General features: G+C 38.0%; 1 protein-coding gene across 6 annotated transcripts in view; it reads left to right on the top strand.

Moving 5' to 3' along the window:
• Positions 1-1,129: 1,129 nt before the first annotated feature.
• Positions 1,130-22,787, top strand: part of LUC7L3 (LUC7 like 3 pre-mRNA splicing factor) — a 66,248-nt gene continuing 44,590 nt past the window's right edge. For all 6 annotated transcript variants that reach the window (XR_005010162.1, XR_005010163.1, XR_005010164.1 and 3 more), the window contains exons 1-9: positions 1,130-1,415; positions 13,902-13,968; positions 14,595-14,634; positions 15,123-15,267; positions 15,802-15,876; positions 15,956-16,060; positions 17,090-17,251; positions 19,867-20,150; positions 21,280-21,440. Coding sequence is in view for 3 of the 6 variants with exons in the window: in XM_036754362.1 (XP_036610257.1) it covers positions 1,317-1,415; positions 13,902-13,968; positions 14,595-14,634; positions 15,123-15,267; positions 15,802-15,876; positions 15,956-16,060; positions 17,090-17,251; positions 19,867-20,150; positions 21,280-21,440 (1,138 nt within the window). In the remaining 3 variants the exon portion in view is untranslated. The remainder of the gene's footprint in view (positions 1,416-13,901; positions 13,969-14,594; positions 14,635-15,122; positions 15,268-15,801; positions 15,877-15,955; positions 16,061-17,089; positions 17,252-19,866; positions 20,151-21,279; positions 21,441-22,787) is intronic.

Genomic DNA, 22,787 nt, shown 5'->3' with positions numbered 1-22,787 from the left:
CAGTATATGTAAGAGGGAAGACCTGAACCCAGGTGATCCTGACTCCATGGCTAGCTCATTATACACTATGTCATGCTGTGGCTCTCTTTAGTCACCCCCACTTTTTTTTTTCGGTTACACTTTCAACAAGCCTTTATTAAAGCCTTACCACGTTTCCTCATCTTTAAAATTAGGCAGTTGGATTAGAGAACGGGGCTAATGGTCCCATGTGCCAGGCAGGCACAATGCCAAATACCAGGTACAGAGACAAAACTCAAACAGTCCCAGCACTTAAGGAGCTTACATTTTATTAGAGGAAACAACATACATACAGAAAAATACACATAAAAATATACAAAATAATCACAAAGAAATGAGGGAAAGGCTGACATATCAAGGAGACCCTGGACACTTGGAGTCAGGAAGAAGTGGCTTCGAATTCTACCTAAGACACTAACTGTGTGAACCTGGACAAGTCACTGGGGTCAGTCAGGAAACGTTTAATTAAGGCCTACTCAGTGCTAATTAATTGCTGGGGAGCCTAGAGCTAACAGACAACCGTGAAGTTGGACTAAGTTCCTCTGAGCTTTAAACTTATAATCCTGTTAACTGGCTTCCAGTAGGAAGTGGCCCCCACCTCCAGAAAAATACTTCGCAAATAAGTGCTTAATAAAAGCTTTATTCATTCTACGGCAACGGACATCCAGTCCATACCCTTTATTTTACAGATGAGGAAAGTCGAGGCCCAGAGAGGTAGTGACTTGACCAAGATCACGCATCGTGTTTATCAGGATTCCCGAGGCTTCAAGTTACGCTAGAACACGCTGCCTCTAGTGAAGGCTGTGAAACTGGTCGGAGGGCTATGCCTGGAGGAAAATAAATTCAGAGAGTGGGTGCATTAAACATATTCCACATTTGTTTTGTCTTCCCCAAAGCTGGGTGAAACCGAAGCGGCTAGCGGGAAGTGGCCCGGGAAAGGCAGGAGGGGGAGGGGAGATAAGCGAGGGCCTCGAGGGCCGCGGGGAAGGGGGAGTCGCCAGACGCGCAGGTCCACTGGGACTATAAGACCCAGGAGACACCGGGCGGAAGACCGCGAGATTGGTCGGGGCTGCCAGTCCAGGGTGCGTTCTCGCGGGCGCTCGCGCAAGGCACGCCGGGAAGCTGTTCGCGCCGCTGCCGCCATTTTGGTTCGTCTCCTCTTCAGCGGCGGCCGCGGCCCCTGTTGCCGGAGAGCGGCGGGGAGCTAGGGACGGCGTCGGCTTCGGCGTCGGCGTCGGTGGGGGGGTTTCTTCTCTGGATTCCGAGGCTGTGAAAGCAGCCGCTCGTTGAGAAGCACCATGATTTCGGCCTCGCAGTTGTTGGATGAGTTAATGGGCCGGGACAGGAACTTGGCCCCCGATGAGAAGCGTAGCAACGTGCGGTGGGACCATGAGAGCGTGAGTTCCGGGGCCTGGGGCTGGCTTGGGCCTGCACCTGGGGCGGGGCAGGGCGGGCCGAGCTCGGGGGGGGGGGGGCGATGCGGGGAGCTGAGGGGCCGGAGGTGTGGCGGCACGGACCGGAGGGCTCGGCCTCCGCCGGAGGGAGGGGCTCGCCTCGGGGCTGGCTCCTTTGTAAATAATAACAATAATGATACTACGGAGGCCCGCGCTGGAAAGGAGAATGTTTCTATTTCCAAGGCTCCGGAGACGCGGCCTCCTGCGGGGCACCAGGCAGGGTGGGGGTGGGGAAGAGACCCTACACATCCCGCCCCTTCGCTCCTCCACCCCCGTTAAGTTTCGGTGGAGCGTGGCTTGTGTGTGTCTTTGGAGCGCCGTAGCCCCGGCCACCCCGCGCTTCTTACTACGCCTTGGTATTGCACCTCGGGCTATGCATTTCCGTGGCTTTCGGAGAGACCTGTCAGAGTGGATGGGAGTGCATGTGTGCGCCAAGAAACTTCTCCAGCCGCGTGAAGAGGCCCGCGTAGCCCCGGGCCGGAGGGAGACGCTGCTTCAGAGCCACAACACCCTCCACAGCTGATTGCCCACTCTATAATTGCGGCCAGAAGTGCAGTCGGGAAACTTTTTCTTTTCTTTTCTTTTTTTAAGTTTTATGGCTTGCGAGGAAATAATGTTTTTTCCAAAGGTGGGATTTTTTTTTAATTGGCACTAGCCAGAAGGAAAGACCTGGCTGCACAGGGTGGTCGTTTTTTTCCTAAACACTGTGACGGAATAGATTAGTGCTTTAAAGAATTGCAAAACAAAATGCTCTCTGTGAGGTCATAAGTCAAGTGATCAAACATTTATTAAGTACTTAATTAGGCGCTGGACTCTGTGCTAAGACCGTAAACAGAAGTAGTGTAATGTATTGTGCCGCGATTCGTTAGAATAAGAGATGGTTAATTAGTTTGATGAACCTGAAAGTTCTTTCTTGCGGGGTGGGGGAGAGAGGGAGAAGGAGGTTTTAACAAACTGACCTCTTCCTCCACTGAAAAAAGTTGGTGGTTTTTTTTGTTTTTTTCTTTCCTGCTTTAAAATAAAAAATGAATTTTTAGTCCTGTGATGTTTTGAAGGTCATGCATCTTTACTAGTGAAGTGTTTTTGTTAGCTAATCCATTTTGTGGGGAGTAATTCACTTACACCTACTTAAAAACGTTGGAAGTTTTCCTTCCAGAGGTCTTTTTGCCCCATAAGATTTCTTCACGCTTAATTGGAACTTTTTTTGTGAGGAAGGGTGAAACTTGAAGTAACCTACCCTTTGGCTTGACATTTCCTGGCCTGTAGGCTTGTGACTCATGCACCACTCTTCATTTTTTGGTCTCACCTTCACACAGCTTGGTACCCACTCAGCCTAACCTGTAGTAGAGATAGAAAAAGGATGAGCTGACTGAATTACAGGTTAATTGCAAACTTTCTGTTAGTCGCTTGCTCTATCTTAGAGCAGGTGCTAGAGGCTTGGGGAGGAGTGGAGAGGGTTTACAGAAATGACAAAGTGGCAGGACCCCATCTGAAGGAGTTTACAGTCTAGCTGGTGAAACTTTACCATATACTTAGAAAAGGTATAAAGTGGATTAAGGATGGTAAAGTGCTCCTAGTTGTGCTTAGGCCAGTGATCACAAGCCTTGGTTTTTTCTGCCTTATTCTTGTTTTCCCTGAAAACAACAGGGCTTCCCTCATGTACTGTGACATGCTTTATATTATTGTTTCAACAATGCTGTTAGAAAAGGCCATGTCATTATGACAATGACTTGCCCAATAAAATTTGTGAAGTTGGTTACATCAACTTTTGTGCTACCTGCATTGATTTGTAGCATGTAATAATTATTAGTAACTGATATTAACGTAGACTTTCAAGGTGTACAAAGTGCTTACCTTACTTCAAAGTAGGCTAGTGTGATTATTAATCTCTCATTTACCAGGTGAAGCAACTGAGGCTTGGAGGTCAAAGTGCCTTGCCATAGATCACATATAAATTGACAAACTGTGAATGTTTATTAAGTGCTGAAAGAACTGGGTAAAACTTTTGGAAGAGCTGTAATGATTAAATAGAGTAAGAGTCCCTGACCCTCAAGGATCTTACAGTCTTCAGATTCTGACAGTATTCTTTCTGTACTTCATTGAATCCCATAGTGTTTATCAAAGTCAGTCATACTTTTGAAGGGCAGTTGACAATTATTTGAAACTCATGAAGTTAAAAAGTTACTGTTTCATCAGATATATTTTTGTACATGGCAAGCAAGTGGTATTGGGTAAGAATAAAAGTCATGTTCTAAGTGGGCCTTACAGATCAAATTATAGTGAAACAATGGATTCTCATGACATCACATCTAATTTGCAGATTCCTGTCTGGCTAATAAAATACTGCTAATTTTTAACTGTGATTATCTACCTTTCCCTGCTCTTAAAGCCAAACCTTTGTTGAGGCTTGATATGTGTGTGTGTGTGTGTGTGTGTGTGTGTGTGTGTGTGTATGATGGAGATAGAATTCCTCTTTTTAGTTTCATCTTTTCTTTCCCCTACCTCAATTTCTCTCAAGTAAGAAAAGTGGTTTGAGTTAGGGGTATGGAGTACCTTGGTTTTTTCTATTTCATTTAATTTAAATTTTGAATTTACAAGTATTTATTTTCTTTCTCCCAACTCAAAAAGAAAAAGAAATAAACACATATGCATAGTTGTCCATGTCTAATTCTGCTTGTTAAGTCAATCACCCCTCTGTCGGGAGGTAGGTAGTATAATTAATTACCAGACCTCATGAATGATCATTAGTGACTTTGTTTTTATGTAAAGCTGGGAAATAGGGAGCACATCACACAGTATCACAGAATTTTAGACTTGGAGATTCTTTAAGTAGTCAATTCATACCTGGGTCAAATGGTCATCCTGCCTCTTTCTTTGAAGACTTCCAGCATTACCTTAAATTATAATTTCACCTCATAGGTTCATAGATTTAAAACTCGAACAGACCTTAGAGGTCATCTAGTCAGATTTTTCTCTTGAGGAAACTGAGGCCCAAGGAGATGAATTGACTTGCCCAAGAGCATAGAAGAGTATTTAAGTGGCAAAACCTGGATCTAACCCAGGTTGTCTGACCTGTCCAATACATTATTCATTCTGACCATACTAGCTCTTCAGGACAGGAATGGGAACTTTATTCCATTTCCCTAGTCCTATATTCTAGCTAGTCCTGGGTCTTAAACTATACAGGTATGGATTACTCTGTGCTTCATTCCTAATTGATGTTAGTGACTCCTACCTATTCCTCCACCACTACCTTCCTCTCCTCAAGTTGATGATCATCTCCCAAGCAAACTGAGCACTTTGGAAGTCACGTCTTAAAAACCGAACTCTTTAAATCCTTTGGTAAGTGGTAAATGAAGAAACCTGCAAATTATCCAGCTCCTAAATTATTTGTAGTGGTGTAGTATCAGCACTATGTATTGTAGCTGGATTTCTGAAAGACTTAATGCCTTGTTTTACTGTGTCTTTGCACTACCACAGCTGCTACACAGTAGATTTCCTGCTGTTTTCTGCTAGTCTCTTAACTTCTCAAGTGAAGAAGCTATACTGTAGATTGTTGGGAGAACTATCACAATCTGGGGGAGCTGTAAGGTGGTAAATACTTAAACCTTCAGTGAAATCAGAATTTTGTAGCACTTTTGAGGGATTACTGATTCTAATTCCCACCTTTGTTATTTTTATTTACTCAAAAACATTATTGATGTTTCTATATTAAGCATCTCCTGTCTTGCTACTGTAACCATGGAAGTGAGTAACTGTAACTGCCTATTGTAAATAATTTTCAATGGGAACCATGTGGGAGAATTTCAGCTGTTTGACATTTTACTGAAGTACTTTATGAGGATAAATAGGATTGTAAGGAATTAATGCTAATTTTATTTGAAGGGTATTTCATGGTATAACAAATGGAAAAATTTTTTTTGAAGTTCTAAATTGAGGTTCAGTTAAACATCTTTGTCCAAAAATCAAATTACTTATTAAACTGTACTTGAGCTTAACCTTCAGTTTCTCTCTCAACGTATATGGGATATTTAGGAATAAAATTTTGGCTAGCATTACCAGATACCGAACCTATAACAGAAGAGCTCTTTATCTGTAATAACCAGGTTTGGTTGCAGTTTTTTTTGTTTTTCTTTGTTTTTGTTCAGTGCAGCCTTTCAAATAAAATATCTGCTTAGCCCAAAAGAATCAGAATTGAACCATTAATTGGTAAATCAATAAAAAATGTGTAAGATGTCACTAACCTGCCATTTAAAAGAAAAGTAGATTTCTTTTTGATTCACTAATTTCCCAAATGTTGAAGAATATTAAGTAGACTCTAATTTTGTTCCTTCCTGCTCCCTCTCTGCAAGTATTCTTGATTAATAAATTCTGTGATACCTATTTCTTGGCATTCTGTGAAATATTTCACTAAGATTATCACTCATCACTGTTCAAAAATAGACAATAAATAGGGTTGGTTTTCAAAATTTGGCACTTAGGCCATTTAACTCCCTCTACCAACAGTGCCCTCCCTCCCTACCACACAAAGAGAGAGCCTAGGCAGGAAAAAATGAAGTGCTGGTTAAAAAATAAGCTATACCAAATTCCATGTAACATTTTTTGAATACTCATGAGTGAAGTTTGGTAGCCTGTAGGTACATTTAAGATAAAATCCAAGGAAGTTTAAATACTGATGGGTTCTACCAAAAGCATATTTTTGTACATGGCAAGCAAGTGGTATTGGGTAAGAATAAAAGTCATGTTCTAAGTGGGCCTTACAGATCAAGTTATAGCGAAACGTTGAATTCTCATGACATCACATCTAACTAATTTGCAGATTCCTGTCTGGCTAATAAAATACTGCTAATTTTTAACTGTGATTATCTAACCTTTCCTGCTCTTAAAGTCAAACCTTCACAAATAGCCTCATAGCCAGGTACTCAGTGCATGTAGAAATCTAGAATGAAAATTTCCAAGAAAAATGTAAAGTTTACTTGATGTGCAATATTTGAGTATTACCTCATGTAAGTAAGAAAAGCTAGTTAACATGATTTGTGAAAAGCAAATGTTATAAAAAATTATGGGGGCCAGCATTATCAAGCTATGCAAACTTTTGTTCAAATGATTGAGTACAAGTTATGTTTCTGTGTTGACATTCTGTACTTATTTACACACTAGAAGTTTTTGTGCTATTTTGTTTCCTCCTTTTTAAGAATTGTACACTTCACTTGATACATTTCAAATTTAAATTTTCTAAGAATTTAATTGGGAGGAGGACAGCATCCCATCAAGTGAACAGACCAATGATGATTTTCTTTTACTATTTGATTATGTGTTGCTTTAATATTTGTGAAAAGAAAAAATTCTGAATTACTTCATCAGAAGTTTCCTTAGTTTTAAAAATTTCTTTACTTCTCCAGAGTATTTCTACCATCACTTAACATTGGCATTCTATGTGTATGATTGGCAGAACTTAATAATGAGTTAATGAGAGGTAGAGGAGCCTGTACACTGTTTTGCTGTTTCAGTAGCATCTGTGTACAAAACTTCCACATGGCTTCAGTAAAATTTTGAGATTTCACTTAATGGTGATATGCTATAACTTTGAATAGGAAAAGGAACTCAGACATTTTATACTTTACTCATTTTTGCCCTCTATGTTTATTTTATTCCTTTTCCTTCCAAAAAGCACCACCCAAAACTATGGGCTCCTTGTGGGCCAGAAATTCATCTTTTTTCATTTGCATACCCAGTGCTTTACTCTTAGTAAGTCCATTACTAAATGTGTCAGAATTGTTTTATTCTCCTTATTGTCGCTGTTCAGCAACTAACAATGCCTTGTAAGATGTAAGAACTTATTATTTGTAGGATTTGGTTCCATAAGAGACCCTAGAGAGTTAAGTCTAACTTCATTTCGTAAATGTTAGGAAACTGAGGTTGGGGAGTTTACTTGGCTTAAATGCTTATGTACAGAATGTCCTGAAAGGCTTTGTGCAGTTTTGAGCTTAAAAAGTTGCACTGAGCCTTTTGAGACAGCCTGTATGTTAAAAAGCCAAGGTAAGTAATCTGTTCGATCTGCCTTTTGTGGCAGATTTGAGAGCTATGCTTCTGACTCTTAAGGACTTTGCTCTACCCCAAGGACTAGTCCCCACTCTGGTGATCTGTCCCCAGATCTTTTCTAGTTGTCTTCTCCCTTTAGAATGTAAGCTTCTTGAAGACAGGGGCAATTTGTCTTTTTGCTTTTATATCACCAGAACTTAATAGTGCAGTGTTTGGCACATTGTGAGAGCTTAAATAAAAGCTTGTTACCTTCTGAGCTAAGGAAGAACTTATTTAAAAGAAGGAATTGCTTAGGAAACCTAGAAGAAACTTTTCTTTATAGTATAAAAGGCAATGTTGAAGAGAAAATTATGTTTTTAATCTCAGGAAATCAAGTGAACAAAGGTATTAAAAACTACTTTCTTGATTCATAATGCTTGTTTGCAAAAAATTCAATAGGGCAAAAAACACAGGTAATATTTTCAAACCTAGCAAAGAAAAATAAGGAAATAGTTGAATTGGATAATTGAGAATTTTAGAAACCAAATAATTAATTTTACTGGTGCCATTCATTACTGCAGTGGCAGTGTTTGTGTGATTGTATCACAATGGGGCTTTAACTTACTTTCTTTTGTAATTTCTCTTTCTAACTTTTCAAATTTCAAAAGTTTCTTTCATGTCCCAAAAATCCCTCCGGAAAGCTGACAGATAGCTTAATGAACAAGGTTTGGGTGTGCAGAGTAAGAATTTGAAGTAGCAACGAAAGAGCAAATACTAAAAGTGTTATAGCAGAAAGAAAAAAAATCCTGTACCCTATAGGAACTGGTAGGTCTGGGTTCCAGCCTTAGTTCTGCCACTGATGGGCTGTTTGATTTTGGGACATTCCGAACCCTATGTTGGTCTGATGCTTCTGGCTTAAAATCGGAACTAAATAAGACACTCATAGACTGTCTAACAATTAGTAAAATATGGTTTATTTAATCACATGGAAAGGATATTGCTATGATTCACCTGGGCACAACTCCCCTACCTCAATTTGCCAACATTTTTACTCCTGTCAATCGGTAAGCGTTTCTTAAGTGCCCACTCTGTTTCAAGGAACTCTGCTAGGTGTTGGGGATACAAATATCAAGAAAAACAATCCCTACTCACAAGGACTTTTATTTTTTTTCTAATTAAAAATTATTTTCCCTTCAATTGGGGAGAGACTTGTAACATGCATCCTTAAACAAATTCATTACTTGCAGAGAGATTACTATGGCTTTGTATGTGTTTCTCCTCCCTGTCCCCAGCACACACATTTTATATCTTGAGCTGTACCCTATTCCTGTCACTTTTTTGTCAAGCTATGATAGGGTAGCATGTTCCATCATGTGTCCTCTGTAGTTGTGGTTGGTCATTGACTCCTTCTAGTCCTAAAATTCTGAAACTACTTCCATCTTGAAAGGGTAAATGATAGATTAAACCAAAACTACAAATTTAAGAGACATCCAGACACAGGAGAGTTGGAATCAGAGGATCTGGGTTTGAATCATGCTCTCTTATTCTGTGACCATTAGTAAGTCACTTAACCTCTCTACACCTCAGTTTACTATCTCTTAAGTAAGGGGAGTCTACTAGATAGGTGGTTTCTAAGATTCCTTCTAGCTCTAAATTTGTAATTCTGGGGTCTGAATTAGACTTGATGAATGTCTACAATGAATAATAATAGAAAAGCTGTTAAAACAATTGAATTGCATTTTTCTTAAAAATGGTATTTTAACAAATGAATTTGAATTATAGAGCAAGACGTAATTACATCCATTTGTTCTCACATGTTCTATCTCATCCCTAACTAGACCCCCAGAGAACAAGCTACATAAGATTGACTTCCCCTTGTTTCACTGATCATCTTTCTGGCTTTACAAACCATAATTCCCTTTGCTGGCCACCAGGGATGTGTTCTCTTCTCAATTAAACTATTAGCTCCCTGAAGGAAAAGACTGTTTCGGTATTCTCTGTTTCCCACTGCTTAGCACAGTGCTAAGTTACATTTAGTAAGCAATTAAATGTTTTTTATTTATTGATCCTTCCTGCCTATCTGTAGGGAAAATGGCTTTCCTTGCCAATCAATTAAGCCCTTCAGCTGCACTCTTGATAGATTTCCCACACTTCCCAATAATTTCAGGATCTTTCTGTATTCCTCAATCATCCTCTTGGTACATCTTAACTGTAAAGTTACTACTGTCTCCCTTTGCTATCATGCTTGTTTTTTCTTAAAAAAAAAAAATCTTAAATTTTACCCTTTTATATTCTTTGTTTTATCTCATCTCTTCTCTTTCACCACCAAATTGAAAGAAGTGTCTATCTACTCCATTACTCCTCCAATTCTTGTAACTTGACTTCTACCTCTCAGCCAGTCATTAAATAGATGTTTATTAAGTACCTACCATCTGCCAGGCACAGTGCTAGATTATAGAGACAAAATGAAGAGCGAAACTTCCATCGAAACCGCATGAATATGTAAGGGACGAAGTTAAATTTACAAGAATAAGAGCCATTCCCCAATTCATAAGTGGTCAGAGGATCTGGTAGTTTTCAGAAGAAATCAGAGATATCAATAGCCATATGAAAAGATGCTCTACATCACTAATAATTAGAGCAGTACAACCTATCAGATTGGCTAAGGTGACAAAAAGGAAAGTGAGAGGATGTAGGGAAAAGCATTCTGTAATGCACAGTTGGTCTGATCATTATCTAAAGCAATTTGGAAATATGCACAAAAAGCTATTAAATGGTACATAACCCTTTGGACCCAGTGATCCCACTGCTAAGAAATCAAAGAAGAAAAGGATTTGTGTACAAAAATGTTCATAGCATCTCTTTTTGTGGTAGCAAAGAATTGGAAATTGAGGAGATGTCCATCAGTGGGGGAATGGCTGAACGAGTTATGGCATGTGAATGTAATAGAATACTATTATGTGTTAAGAACTGATGAAGTGGATAGTTTCCAAAAAAATCTAGAAAGAATTATATGAATCTATGCAAAGCAAATTGAGCAGAACCAGGAGAACAATTTACACAATAAGAGCAATATTATAATAAACTTTGTAAGTAACTGAACAACATGGTGACCTGCCAAAATTCCAAAGGATTCATGATGGAAACATACTGTCCATCTTCAGCCTTTGCCCTGTCTATATATAATTCTTGCCTTCTTTATAGGTGGTGGTGGTGTGGGGGGGGAGACAGGAAGAATTTGGAATTGAAAAGGAAATATTGAATAAAAAAACCACTAACCTCTTAATCACCAAGTTCAGTGGTCTTTCTGCAAACCTCGGCCTTCTGTGATGAAATGAACCCAACAAGAGTAAATAGAGAACTGAATCAATTGTTGGCTTAACTAGATGTGACTGACTAAACCTAGACAACTATGTTCAATTGCATCTTGGTCCTTTTTTTTTTTTTTTTAAACTAGCTCTAATCTCTCCTGATTTCTAGTTTTGCTCCTCCAACTGCCTGTTGGGCATCTAAATATCTAAAAATCAGCAGATCCAAAATTGAACTCAGTACTTTACTCCCCAAACCCCCCTTCTGAATTCTTCCCCTATTACTATCAAAGATACCACCTGAGGCTCTTAATCCAGTTGTCTTCCTTGACTCCTCGCTTTTTCTCATCCCCCATATCCAGTCTGTTGCCAAGTTTTTCAGTTGTGCTTTCATAACATCTTTCATATGCACCCTTTTCTCTTCTCTGATACTGCTACCACTTCGGTTCATGCCCTCACAACTTCACACCTTGACGCTTGGAATACCCTTCTGGTTGGTTTTTCCCTTCAGTCCATCCTTAACCTTACTATTAGATAGACTTTCCTAAAGCCCAAGGGTCTGACCATGGCACCCACTCCTCCATTCAGTAAACTTCAGTGGTTCCCTATTGCCTCCAGGATCATGAATAAAATCCTCTATTTGGCATTTAAAACCTCTCTCATCCTGGCCTCTTCCTAAATCTTAATCCTTTCATTACCCCCATGTACTCTTTGTTCCAGTGACCCTGGTCTCCTTTCTGTACCTTACATAAGACTTTCCATCTTTGTACTCCAGGCATTTTCACTAGCTGTTTCCTATACCTGGAATGCCCTGCCTCCTTTCCTCTACTTCCTGGCTCCCTTCAAATCCCAGCTAAAGTCCTGCTTTGTCCAGGAAGCCTTTCACGATCCCTCTTGATTCTCATTTTTTGTTTGTTCCCTCTGTTGATTATTTCTAGTTTGTGTATGCACAAGTACATACAAGGATAGTTATTTGCAAGTCTCTCCATTAGGTAGTGAGGTCTTCTAGAGCAGGGACTGTCTTTTACCTTTCATTATATCCCCAGAGCTTAACATAGTGCTTGCCACATATATTAATTAACATTGTCTAACTGATAAGATACTCCATTTCTAGACTCTGGGCACTGGAATCTCTGAGAGCTGGGTGTCTTGCTAACTGGGATGGTTTCTCCTTGGTCTACTGAAATCCCACCTTATACAAGAAGGGGGGCAGGGCACCAAGCTTTTCCCATTTCTCCTCAATCTTAGGTCCTTTCTTATGAAATTAGCTCCAGTTTATCCGTATGTATCTCGATTGCACATAATTGTTTGCATATTGTCTCCCTGTTAGACTGTGTGCCTTGAGAGAGACTATCTTTTTCTTTGTATCCCCAGCACTTAGCACAGAGCCTGGTAAATAGTAGTTCCTTATTCTTGCTAACTTGACTTAGAGAAGGCAGCTTAGAGATTCAGTGTAAGGAAAGGAGCTGCTGCCTCAGTGGCCCCTGATTGAATCATAGAAATTCTCTGTGGATCATAGTTTTAGAACTGGAAGGGGCCAGAGAGGCCTTCAAAGTTCAACCTTATTTTACTGATGAGAGAGAACTGAGGTAGAGAGTGGTCAAGTCACTTGCTCGGAGTCACACAGTTAGTATCTGAGGTGAAAAGGATTTGAACTGAGGTATCCTGACTTCGAGGCTATTACCTTATCCGCTATTCCACATCCATAAGCAGTAGATTGTCATGACTTTCCCATTAGCAAAGGTAAAGCTGACCTGATTATGATGGGGCTCTATCTTATATACAAATGATGCTAGAGATAGTGCAAACAAGTAAATTTGCTTCATAATTGGTGGACATAAAATAATGGGAAATAGTTTTTTAAAAAATTGGGATATACAAAGGGAAATGATAGTTCCTTCTCTACATTGACTTATATGCTAATTATGCTTAAAGAAATTCAAGATAGAAAGTTAAAACAATTTAAAGAATGACAGCAATTTAATTGGTGTTTGCAAGATAATTGGAAACAGGCAATAGTGACACTTGTTTCTGGTCTGATCTTAAAAAACAGAAGATGTACTTGGAAATTACACACATTCTATATTTTTGTGAGCATATTGAATTCTTTTAAGTCACAGTGAAAAATGAAAGCTCAGAGAAAATATATATATATATATATAAAATATGTATATATACACACATTTAAATGTAATATTCTAACTTCCAGAAACATATACCTACTTTTTGAAGACTTCTAAAATCTCATAACAATTGACTTAATAAAATACTGCATAGGTAAATCGTAACACTCCCACCCACACACATATCACATAAGGGTATAAATTAGATGATAAAATGATACTGCCTCCCCTAGGTGTTTTTTTTTTTTTTTAGTATTGAAAATAAATATTTAGAAAATATAATAGAAAATAAAGAACCTTCCCAAAATCACATTTGAGATCCAGGCAATATTGCATGTCATTAACAGCTGGGTGATTTTCTTGAGAGTACTCTCTAGCATTACTTTTTTTCCTTTAATTTTTTAATATCATCATCTTTTTCAAATATTTTAACAAAGAATAAAAATGAATGATAGAGAGCAATTCAGCAGAATTCTCTTGATCTCTACAAGAAAGAGAGAAGGTATATTCATTTTTGAGATTATCCTTAATATTACCTATTTCCTAGGGTGAGATAATCTGTACACTGATAGTTTACTGAGCAGCAGTTTAGTGGTCTATAGGAAGGTTAATGCATTTTAATCTAGTCTGTCCCTGAGGTCTATTCTAGCACTAGGTCTATGATCTTGTGAACCTTGCTTAAGAAACAATTTGCTATTGACTAGCATTGAATGTTAAAGAAACCAGTTATAGTCTCATAAAACGGCATTCTTACCTCAAGGAGAAGTTTATAAAATATCAGCTTATTTGAAAGTAGCTCTTATTTATCTGTGGTGTAGCTAATTATTAGAAGCTAATGGATAAGGTATCAAAATTATTACTTTGTAGTAAGTAAATTTCCATAATACAATAAAAAATAATATGGTATCTTTGTCAATCTAAGTACCTTAAAATAAAAACAGAACATTTGTAACTGTTTTCTTTTTTCTCTTTGCTAGGTTTGTAAATATTACCTCTGTGGTTTTTGTCCTGCTGAATTGTTTACAAATACCCGTTCAGACTTAGGTAAGTAATTTTTTTAAATTGATCATTGTCATTGCTAAGTGTAGATTTTTTAAAATGCTTTCCTTTATAATAATACTATAAAGAAAGATTTCTTCAAGGTTTGCTAGTAGTTTTAAGTAATATATCTCTTTCTCGGCCTACTAGTAGGTTAGTCCACTACTTTGGTTTTTGAATTCTCTTAAAAATACAAGTAACTTAACCTCCCCGAATCTTAATTGTAAAATAATAGTAATAGAAATAGAAGGGATGTTGGGCTGTGTGATCTCCAATGTACCTTCTAGTTCTGAATCCTCTGATCCTATAAAGAGTGCCATGTGTATTTAGACCAGTTTTTTTTCTCTGAGAATGGCACCAGGGTATATTATTTGGAAGAGATTTATATAGGTACCCTTCAGAGCAATTGGTTATAGATAAACCTTGAATATTCTTAACTTCCTCTTAGCATGAATTGATCTAAGACATTTTCCATGGATCTATGATTAGAACAAATTGAAGCTCAAACATAATTACATTTTTATGTAGTAATAAACAGAATGGTCATTTAGGCTGTGTTTAGCCCCTTTCATTGGATGGAAAAAAATTATTTGCTGACAGTTAATTTATTTTTTTCATTTCTTTATTCCTAGGTCCATGTGAAAAAATTCATGATGAAAACCTTCGGAAACAGTGAGTTGCTGCTTCTTTTGTAGCCTTTTATACAGCTTTTGATCTAAAAGGGCAAGATTCAGAGGAAGCTTACAGTTCACTAAAGAAGAATGCATGGAGCACCATTTTCTAAATCTTTGTCTGGGAGTGGTAGCAAAGTCATTCCCTTTTTATCTTTTTATACATACCTTTTGGAGATGGTTGCCTTATTAGATCAGGAGTAGTAGAATGATAATTAGGACTTGGCAGTTTAATTATCATTTTATGATAGTATATACCTCAGCTTGAAAGAAAGCCTCAGAATAGTTAAGGTAACAAATGAAAGTAATCAGTTAGTTTATGAAGTATAGTGGTGGCTTTCAACTTATCATGTAGAGTGATGTCTGTATAAGAAGGCATACTTTTTTTGTATTCTGTTTTTCATTTATAGTGATGGCTTTCAGCTTATGTAGGGTGATTTCTGTATAAGAAGGCACACTTTTTATGTATTTTGTTTTTTATTTTGTCAGGTATGAGAAGAGCTCTCGGTTTATGAAAGTTGGTTATGAAAGAGATTTCCTGCGATATTTACAGAGCTTACTTGCAGAAGTAGAGCGCAGAATTCGACGAGGTCATGCTCGTTTGGCACTGTCTCAAAACCAGCAGTCATCTGGGGTAAGTTTTGAAATGAGACTTCTCGGTACTGGAGCCTTTGTTCTGTATCTTCCCAATAGTACAATATCATTTTCTCTGTTTACTTGCAGGATGACATAAGATTTAAAGGCATTCACTTTCTTTTTATTTTCCTGTACTATTAAGCATCAGTGAGGTAGCATGGTGTATTAGATAGGGATCTAGCCTTGTAGTCAATAAAATCTAGGTTGAAATCCTCCTTCGGACACATACCAACTTGTGTGACTATGGACGAGTCATTCAGTAATGCTCAATGCCCCTGGCAGTTTCCTGAGATTGTTATAGCTGAGATGCAGTGCATAATACCAAATTTACTAACTGAAGGAAATCAAAGAACTGTAATATATTCCATATGCTTTACTGTCAGAATAGAAATCTGAAGAAAAATTTATTTTGCTCATTACTTCTGGTTAAGGATTTTAATTGGCAAACATTAGTCTAATGAGATGGCAGAGTGTAAAAGTTTGCTGTTTTTTCTCTTCATGAGTTGTTGGTTTGTATTATTTTGTTGATCAGGCTGCTGGACCTACTGGCAAAAATGAAGAGAAGATTCAAGTTCTAACTGACAAAATTGATGTACTTCTGCAGCAGGTAAGAATTATAAGTATAATACCAGAAAAAGTTGAATTTGTTTGTTTGGAACTGTTTTAACTGTTTCTGGTTTTATTAGATTGAAGAATTGGGTTCTGAAGGAAAGGTAGAAGAGGCCCAAGGAATGATGAAACTTGTTGAACAGTTAAAAGAAGAGAGAGAATTGCTTAGATCCACAACGTCAGTGAGTAACAGTTTCTTTCTAAGTTATCCATTGTATTTTTGTGGGGTTTCAGAGGGAATTGATTGGCCTGAGAATACCTTATAGAGATTATCCTCTCAGTCCCCAAAAGTTTTCAAGTATTCATTTATCCCTTAATACTTCGAAGGATCCATCATTTCATTAGTGATGGATAATTCTCCACTAATTGGTATGTAACCATATGAGTTGTTTTAACCAGGAATATTCATTATCTGATGACCAACCTTATGATTATGACACTCTAAACTTAGACTTATCTATGGAAAATAGATACAGTCTTGAAAGTATCAGTGATGCATAGTGTTGGGGAAACAGGGGTCACCTCTGTGGCAGAGGCAGTAGAGTAGAACTTAACTGGAGGGTTTATATAATTTTCTATAGAATTACACATTATTTTCATAAAAGGTAATAAATTACTTAGCAAATATTTTTACTTAGTGAAATGAAAGTGCTTTAACAATATCTTCCCCTCAAGTCTAAGTGGGAAATGTCCAATTATTACATTTTGACCAAACACTAATTGATTTCCAAATGCTCAGGTTACATTGTTTGGCTAACTTATGCATAATAAATGTGCCATGTACCAAATATCATGTGCTATATTTGAAGGGATAGTGTACACATTATCCTTTGATCCATTACAACAACATGTTTCTTCAAGCTTAAATTTAGTCTTGTTAAAAAACAAGTTGTTGGTGAGAGAGGGACTTTTTTAGATCAGGGTTCCCCTAACCATTAGATTTCAAATCCTTTCCTGCTTGATTTCCAAGTTGGCATTTCCATGCCCCCTACTGAGGTTTGCCAGGATTCCAGCTCTGCTCAAAGACTTTACTGCCAACATCCCCTGAGGCACCCACCTCCACCACCCCAAATCTCAAGGCTTCAGGGAAATTAAAAGTAGCATCTCATTAAAAGGTTGGTGTCCCTTGTTCTGGAGGTTAGATCTTGTTCCATGCTTGTCTTTAGTTGGGGTGTGGGGGGAATGTTGTTATAACTGACTTCTTGTTTCAGACTATTGAGAGTTTCGCAGCTCAAGAAAAACAAATGGAAGTTTGCGAAGTGTGTGGAGCCTTTTTAATAGTGGGAGATGCTCAGTCCCGAGTAGATGATCACTTGATGGGAAAACAGCACATGGGCTATGCCAAAATTAAAGCCACTGTAGAAGAATTAAAAGTAAGTATTATCTTAACAAAGTAGGAGAGAGAACATACATCTTTAAATATGTACAGAAAAATTACCAAATACTTAAAAGGTGGTCAGGATCAGGAAAGGCTATGTGTAGACAGCGATATTTGAGCTATACCAAGAGCTTTCTCCAGCTTTCCAAGGCAGACAGGGATTCTACCAAGCAAAGTGGAGGAAGGATGGAATTGTAGCAAGGAAGATGGCTTGTACAAAGGCATGAAGGTGAGAGACAGAAGTGCTATGTGTGAAGAACAGGGAGAAGGGCAGTTTGGCTGAACTGTGGGGTGTGGGAAGGAAAGTAATATATATTGTGGGAAAGACAGGTTAGGGCCATGTCGTAATGGGTTTTTAAGGGCCAGGTAGAGGAGTTTATATTTGATGCTAGAGACAATAGGAAGTCATGGGTATATTATAGATAATAAGCCTGCAAAAGAGTGTTTAGACAGGTGGGAAGAGAACCAGGAGAAAGTAATGTTACAAAAACCCAGAGAAGAGAGATTATTCAGGAGGGGGGAGATAGTAGTTTATAGTGTCTTATGCTAGAGAGACAGCAGGAAGAATGATGACTAAGAAAAGACCATCAGATCGTGTAGAGAACAGTTTCAGTGAATGATGAGGTCATAAGGCCAACTGCAAAGGATATGGGAGTGAGAGAAAAGAGAGGAAATGGAGGCAATGAAAATAGCTTTTTCTTGTAGTTTGTAGATGAAAGGAAGAGTGATACAATATGATAGCATGAGGGTATAGTAAGGTCTAATGACGTTTTTAAAGGATGGGGGGAATCCTCAAGCTTCTTTGAAGTTAGTAAAGAGAAAACTAGTAGAGTTTAAAGGCTAGAGGGAGATGGGGTGACTGAGGAATGATATCTAGATTACCTGTAAAGGATCTTGGAACTTAATGGGCCTTAGAAGTCATCGAATTCAACCTCCTCATCTTGCATTTAGGAAGTGACTTGCCCAGGGTCACATAGCCAGCAAGTGCCTGATATGAGATTCAAAACTGTTATTGTCCGAACTCAAAGTCTGGTGTCACTATTAAGGAGTGAACAGAAGGAGGAGGGGAGGACAAGGTGCTCACAAAACATGACTACAACTTTCTCAGTAAAATTAAGAGGTAAAGTCCCTTGAAGGGAGGGAAAAGGAGGAGACTTGAGAAAAGAGAGGTTTTTGAAGGAATAAGAAACCATTTTGAGAAGCATAAAAGGATTTCTTACTGAAATTAGAATCTAGTTGAAGTGAAATAATGAATTTCTGTTCCACCCAGTCAGTTTGGTTTCCTGACTTCCTCTAGATTTGTTTAGCTGAACGTGAATAGAAAAGGAAGAAGAGATATATGATTCAAAGGCAGTCATTCTGGTTGGGAGAAGAGTAGTGAAAGGACGTGGGAGTCAGAGCAGAGGACAGTGTGGGGTTGCATTACTCAGCTGAACTTAAGGGAAGAAAGTGAAGTGGGGTTAACAGCCTGAGAAAAAATGAGTAGAGAGGTTTGAGGGTGAATGAGTTTAGGAGGGATGAAGCATAAGGAGTGAAGGAATTATAGGAAGTTATTATCAGAGGTATGTCAGATTTCGATCAAGTAAGTAGAAACATTTAGGGGCACTGATTCAGTTCAGGGTGTGATGATTATCACTGTGGGTGTCAGAAGTAGAGTGGAGAGGATTAGGGTATGGGATTTGAGGAACCAGGAAGTTAGGGTGTTTGAAGTAGCATTACAGTGAATATTAAGACTAACATGTTAAAAGCAGAAATTGAGAAAGAGGAGGACAGTGAGCCAAGTGCTTGAACTCCTTGAAAAAGGAAGGAGAATGAGGGTTGGTAACTTAATAAAATCAGCTTCAAAGAAGAGGCTAAAGAATTGTGACAAAAGGAGCCTGAAAGTGTCAGTGAGGAGCAAGGAATGTTCAGACTTCCCCCTAGGACTAGTGGGTCAGGAGATGAGGAACAAGATACCAGCCAGTTTTGGAGAGGTTGGCCAGGGATGCATTGTCATATGAAAGAAGCCAGGTCTCTGTGAGTGAAAGTATAGATGGAAGAAGTGTGAGAAGAAGTGTTTCAGAATGAAGGAAAAGTTTGTGCATTGTGGAATGGAAACATGTGATGGGGAGATTTGAGAGAAGGGAACTTGGGCTACTGGACCGTAGTGTTTACTCTTCTGGGAGCAAGACTAAAGAATCATTAAGTTGGACAAAGAGAATTTATTTTATTGGCAATGTAAGTGGCTATCAATTATTTAGAAGTGGGTAATAGAGTTTGGGGGGTGGAAAGGAAGCACTGAAGTAAATGGTGGGTTTTTCCATGGTTTTAGTTTAACTAAGATTAACAAAAGATAGTAAAATCAAAAAGTGTTTAAGTACATGTCATAAGATTCAGGACTCAGATTCTTGTTAACTCCAACTTCCCCTCTTTCTTTTTTTTCCCCCCTCTTTCTAGTTATAGATTGTTTTCACTTTCAGTCTCCTGAGCTGCGCAAGAAACAACTCTAAAAGTCTTAAGATTAAACCACTCAGTAAATCTGGAATGGAACATAGACAATTAGTAACTGGTTTGAACAATTTAAAGTATTTTTAAGAGAGTATAAGTTTAAATCTAATCTTTCTTCCTTAGGAAAAGTTAAGAAAAAGAACTGAAGAACCCGAACGTGATGATCGTTTAAAAAAAGAAAAGCAAGAACGAGAAGAAAGAGAGAAAGAGAGGGAACGAGAAAGAGAAGAGAGGGAAAGAAAGAGACGAAGAGAAGAGGAAGAAAGGGAAAAAGAGAGAGTTCGTGACAGAGAAAGACGCAAGAGGAGTCGTTCAAGAAGTAGGCACTCAAGCCGGACCTCTGACAGAAGATGCAGTAGGTCCCGGGATCACAAAAGATCAAGAAGTAGAGAAAGAAGGCGGAGCAGGTACCGTTGTGCAGTCTTTTAACTGTATGGCTGCCCACAAGTAGGAATTTGGATTTAATGCTTTAGAACTATAGAAAAGGATGATACAAAGTACTTCGCACATTTTCTCCATTGCTCTTCAAAAAACAGGTCTTTGAAGTTAACTAAGACAAGTTGTCTTATCCTCGTTTTAGGATGAAACTGATTCGGGGAGCTACAGTGGCTTACTGTTAGTGGTAGGGTCGAATATCAAGTTGAGTTCCTCCAACTTTGAGTTCACTTTTCTTTTAAGATTTTAAGGATCATTAAATGCTGAAATTGATTGCAAGAGAAAGATTGATCACTCAGCAGAATAGTCTTCATTGCAAACCTTTAATTGGATCAATTGCAATCAGACTGGGTACCTAATTTTTAAAAGGAAAGATGAAAATGGTCTTTTGAGTACATTTCTAGCACTGTTATTCTGTTAAGATATTTAAGTATTCAAGAGTGTTAGAAACAAACCAGAATGTGGCTTGTTGTTTTTCAGTCATTTTACGTAAAGCCAAATGAGCTTTATTTCTTTCACATTCTAGCATGCATAATTTTTAAATGAGCGTTTATTTTCTTGTCCTTTTTGAAAACATGATAATGAGCAAAGCTTACTTGTTGGTGTTTTGTTTACACTGAGAGTATTCAAGGGATGGATGTTTTAGAACAAGCTAAATGATGACTTTTAAAAGTGTAACATAACTAAAGCAGAGATTCTTAACCTTTTTTGGGTGTTATGGACAACTTGGGCAGTCTGGTGAAGCCTATGAATCCCTTCTAAGAATAATTTTAAATAACTGAAGAAAATGCTAAATTTCAGATAGAGATTAGTGAAAATAAAGATGTCATTTTTTTCCCATTCTACTTCTCAGACCTTCTGAAATATAGCCATGGTCCCCAAGTCAAGAGCTTTCTCTTTAAGGCAAAAAAAAAAAAAAGCCTTATGTCTTAGTAATTCACACTTAGATGTAAATGATAAAAATATACTGCTAAGCAAATCAGTTTAGGCAATTTCCTTTTAATAGTGTGTTTTGTCTTTCCTTGTTAATCGTCAGCTTTTTATTTAAAGACTTTTGACTGTAACATTGTCTAAAATTTCATTTTGTTTTCAATGATTAAGGAGTAGAGATCGACGGAGAAGCAGAAGCCATGAGAGATCAGAAAGAAAACATAGATCTCGGAGTCGAGACCGAAGAAGATCAAAAAGTCGAGATCGAAAATCATATAAGCATAGAAGCAAAAGTCGGGACAGAGAGCAAGATAGGAAATCTAAGGAAAAAGGTTGGTTTTTTTTTTTTTAAGAGAATTTGATAAGAGATTATTTTCCCCCTGTCTTATCCCAAACTACATTCCTGGAGACACCAGTGGAATATAAAGCTGTACCCATTTTCAAGCAGCAGGACGAGCTTGTCATTTTTTTTTCTCTTGTAGTTTCAATGTAGATGTGGCCATTAACTTGGTGTTTATCTCCTTCAAATAGCATGTATCAGTGGCACCCTCTGAAATGCGGTATTTTGAAGATTTTTGTTGGATTCCAATTGCACGGCCCTCCTTTGGTTATCAGTAACAAGAGTGTTTAACTGGACAATGATGGCAGTTTATTAGTTGTGCTTTAATGGAGGTTCTTTAGTGTGTCATTACCATGTTGGTACTATCATTTTTATTTAGCAATTTTATTCTCCTAAAACAGCTTTCAGATAAGACTTGAGTACATTTCTTTTCTGTTGGACAAATATTCTCCCTTTTCTCCTTTTCGTTACCTCCCTACCCTTTGTTTTGTGCTTTTCCTCGAACTTTTAAGCACCTTTTATGTTTGTACCAAACATATCCCAGGAACCTTTCTTGACTTGACTTTATTAGCTTGTCTGTAGATCATTTCTTTTCATCATCAAGGCTCCCTTTCTACTTTTGCCTTTTTTTCCTCATATCACATTAGATCTGGGCTTCCTTTTCTTTGTACTGACCAAACTGTTAAAGGCTTTGTTCCCTGAAAATGTATATGTTTTCCTGTCTTGTACGTTTGTAAGTGATATAAAAGAAGAAAAGCCTAATCCTGGTTTTTGTAGTCTTGTGGTTGTTACTTTCCTTCTACTTGAGTTGTGTCCCTATGTGATTATCAGTAGGTTTGGTATGTGCTTTTAGTGCTTTTTCTTTCCTAATAGGGAAATAAGCTAGTGTCGTACTCTTGCTTTGGATTCCTATTCTTAGTGAATTTCTTAAATTTTGATGATGAATAAAGACCACCACCAGAAGAAACTTTTTTAGATATATATTTCATTAATTGTGCCTTCTCCTGTGTGTATCTACCATTTTCACAACCTGGAATGAAGGCTTACAGTACTCTCAGCTTCACCCTTAATCAAAAGAATAAGAAACATAGAAGATAAGTTTATTTCTATCTCTTAACCATACCACTGTTGTTAAGCCTTTATCCTTTTTGGTGACTATTTACTTCCTGGCTGGTGAATTTCTAGTACAGAAGGCAATTGATGTCAAATGTATCTACATATTGCATCGATTTAAAAAATAAATCCCTGCCTAGTCTTCATTTGTAAGACTTTGGGGATAGTGTGTTTTATTGGCAAAAAATCAGCTCTCAAGATCCACATAGTAGTGACAGTAGAGATC

The sequence above is a fragment of the Trichosurus vulpecula genome, chromosome 4, assembly GCF_011100635.1.
Source record: "Trichosurus vulpecula isolate mTriVul1 chromosome 4, mTriVul1.pri, whole genome shotgun sequence".
NCBI lineage: Eukaryota > Metazoa > Chordata > Mammalia > Diprotodontia > Phalangeridae > Trichosurus > Trichosurus vulpecula.
The sequence above is the reverse complement of the archived record's forward strand: the minus strand, read 5'-3'. Positions and strand labels throughout refer to the sequence as shown.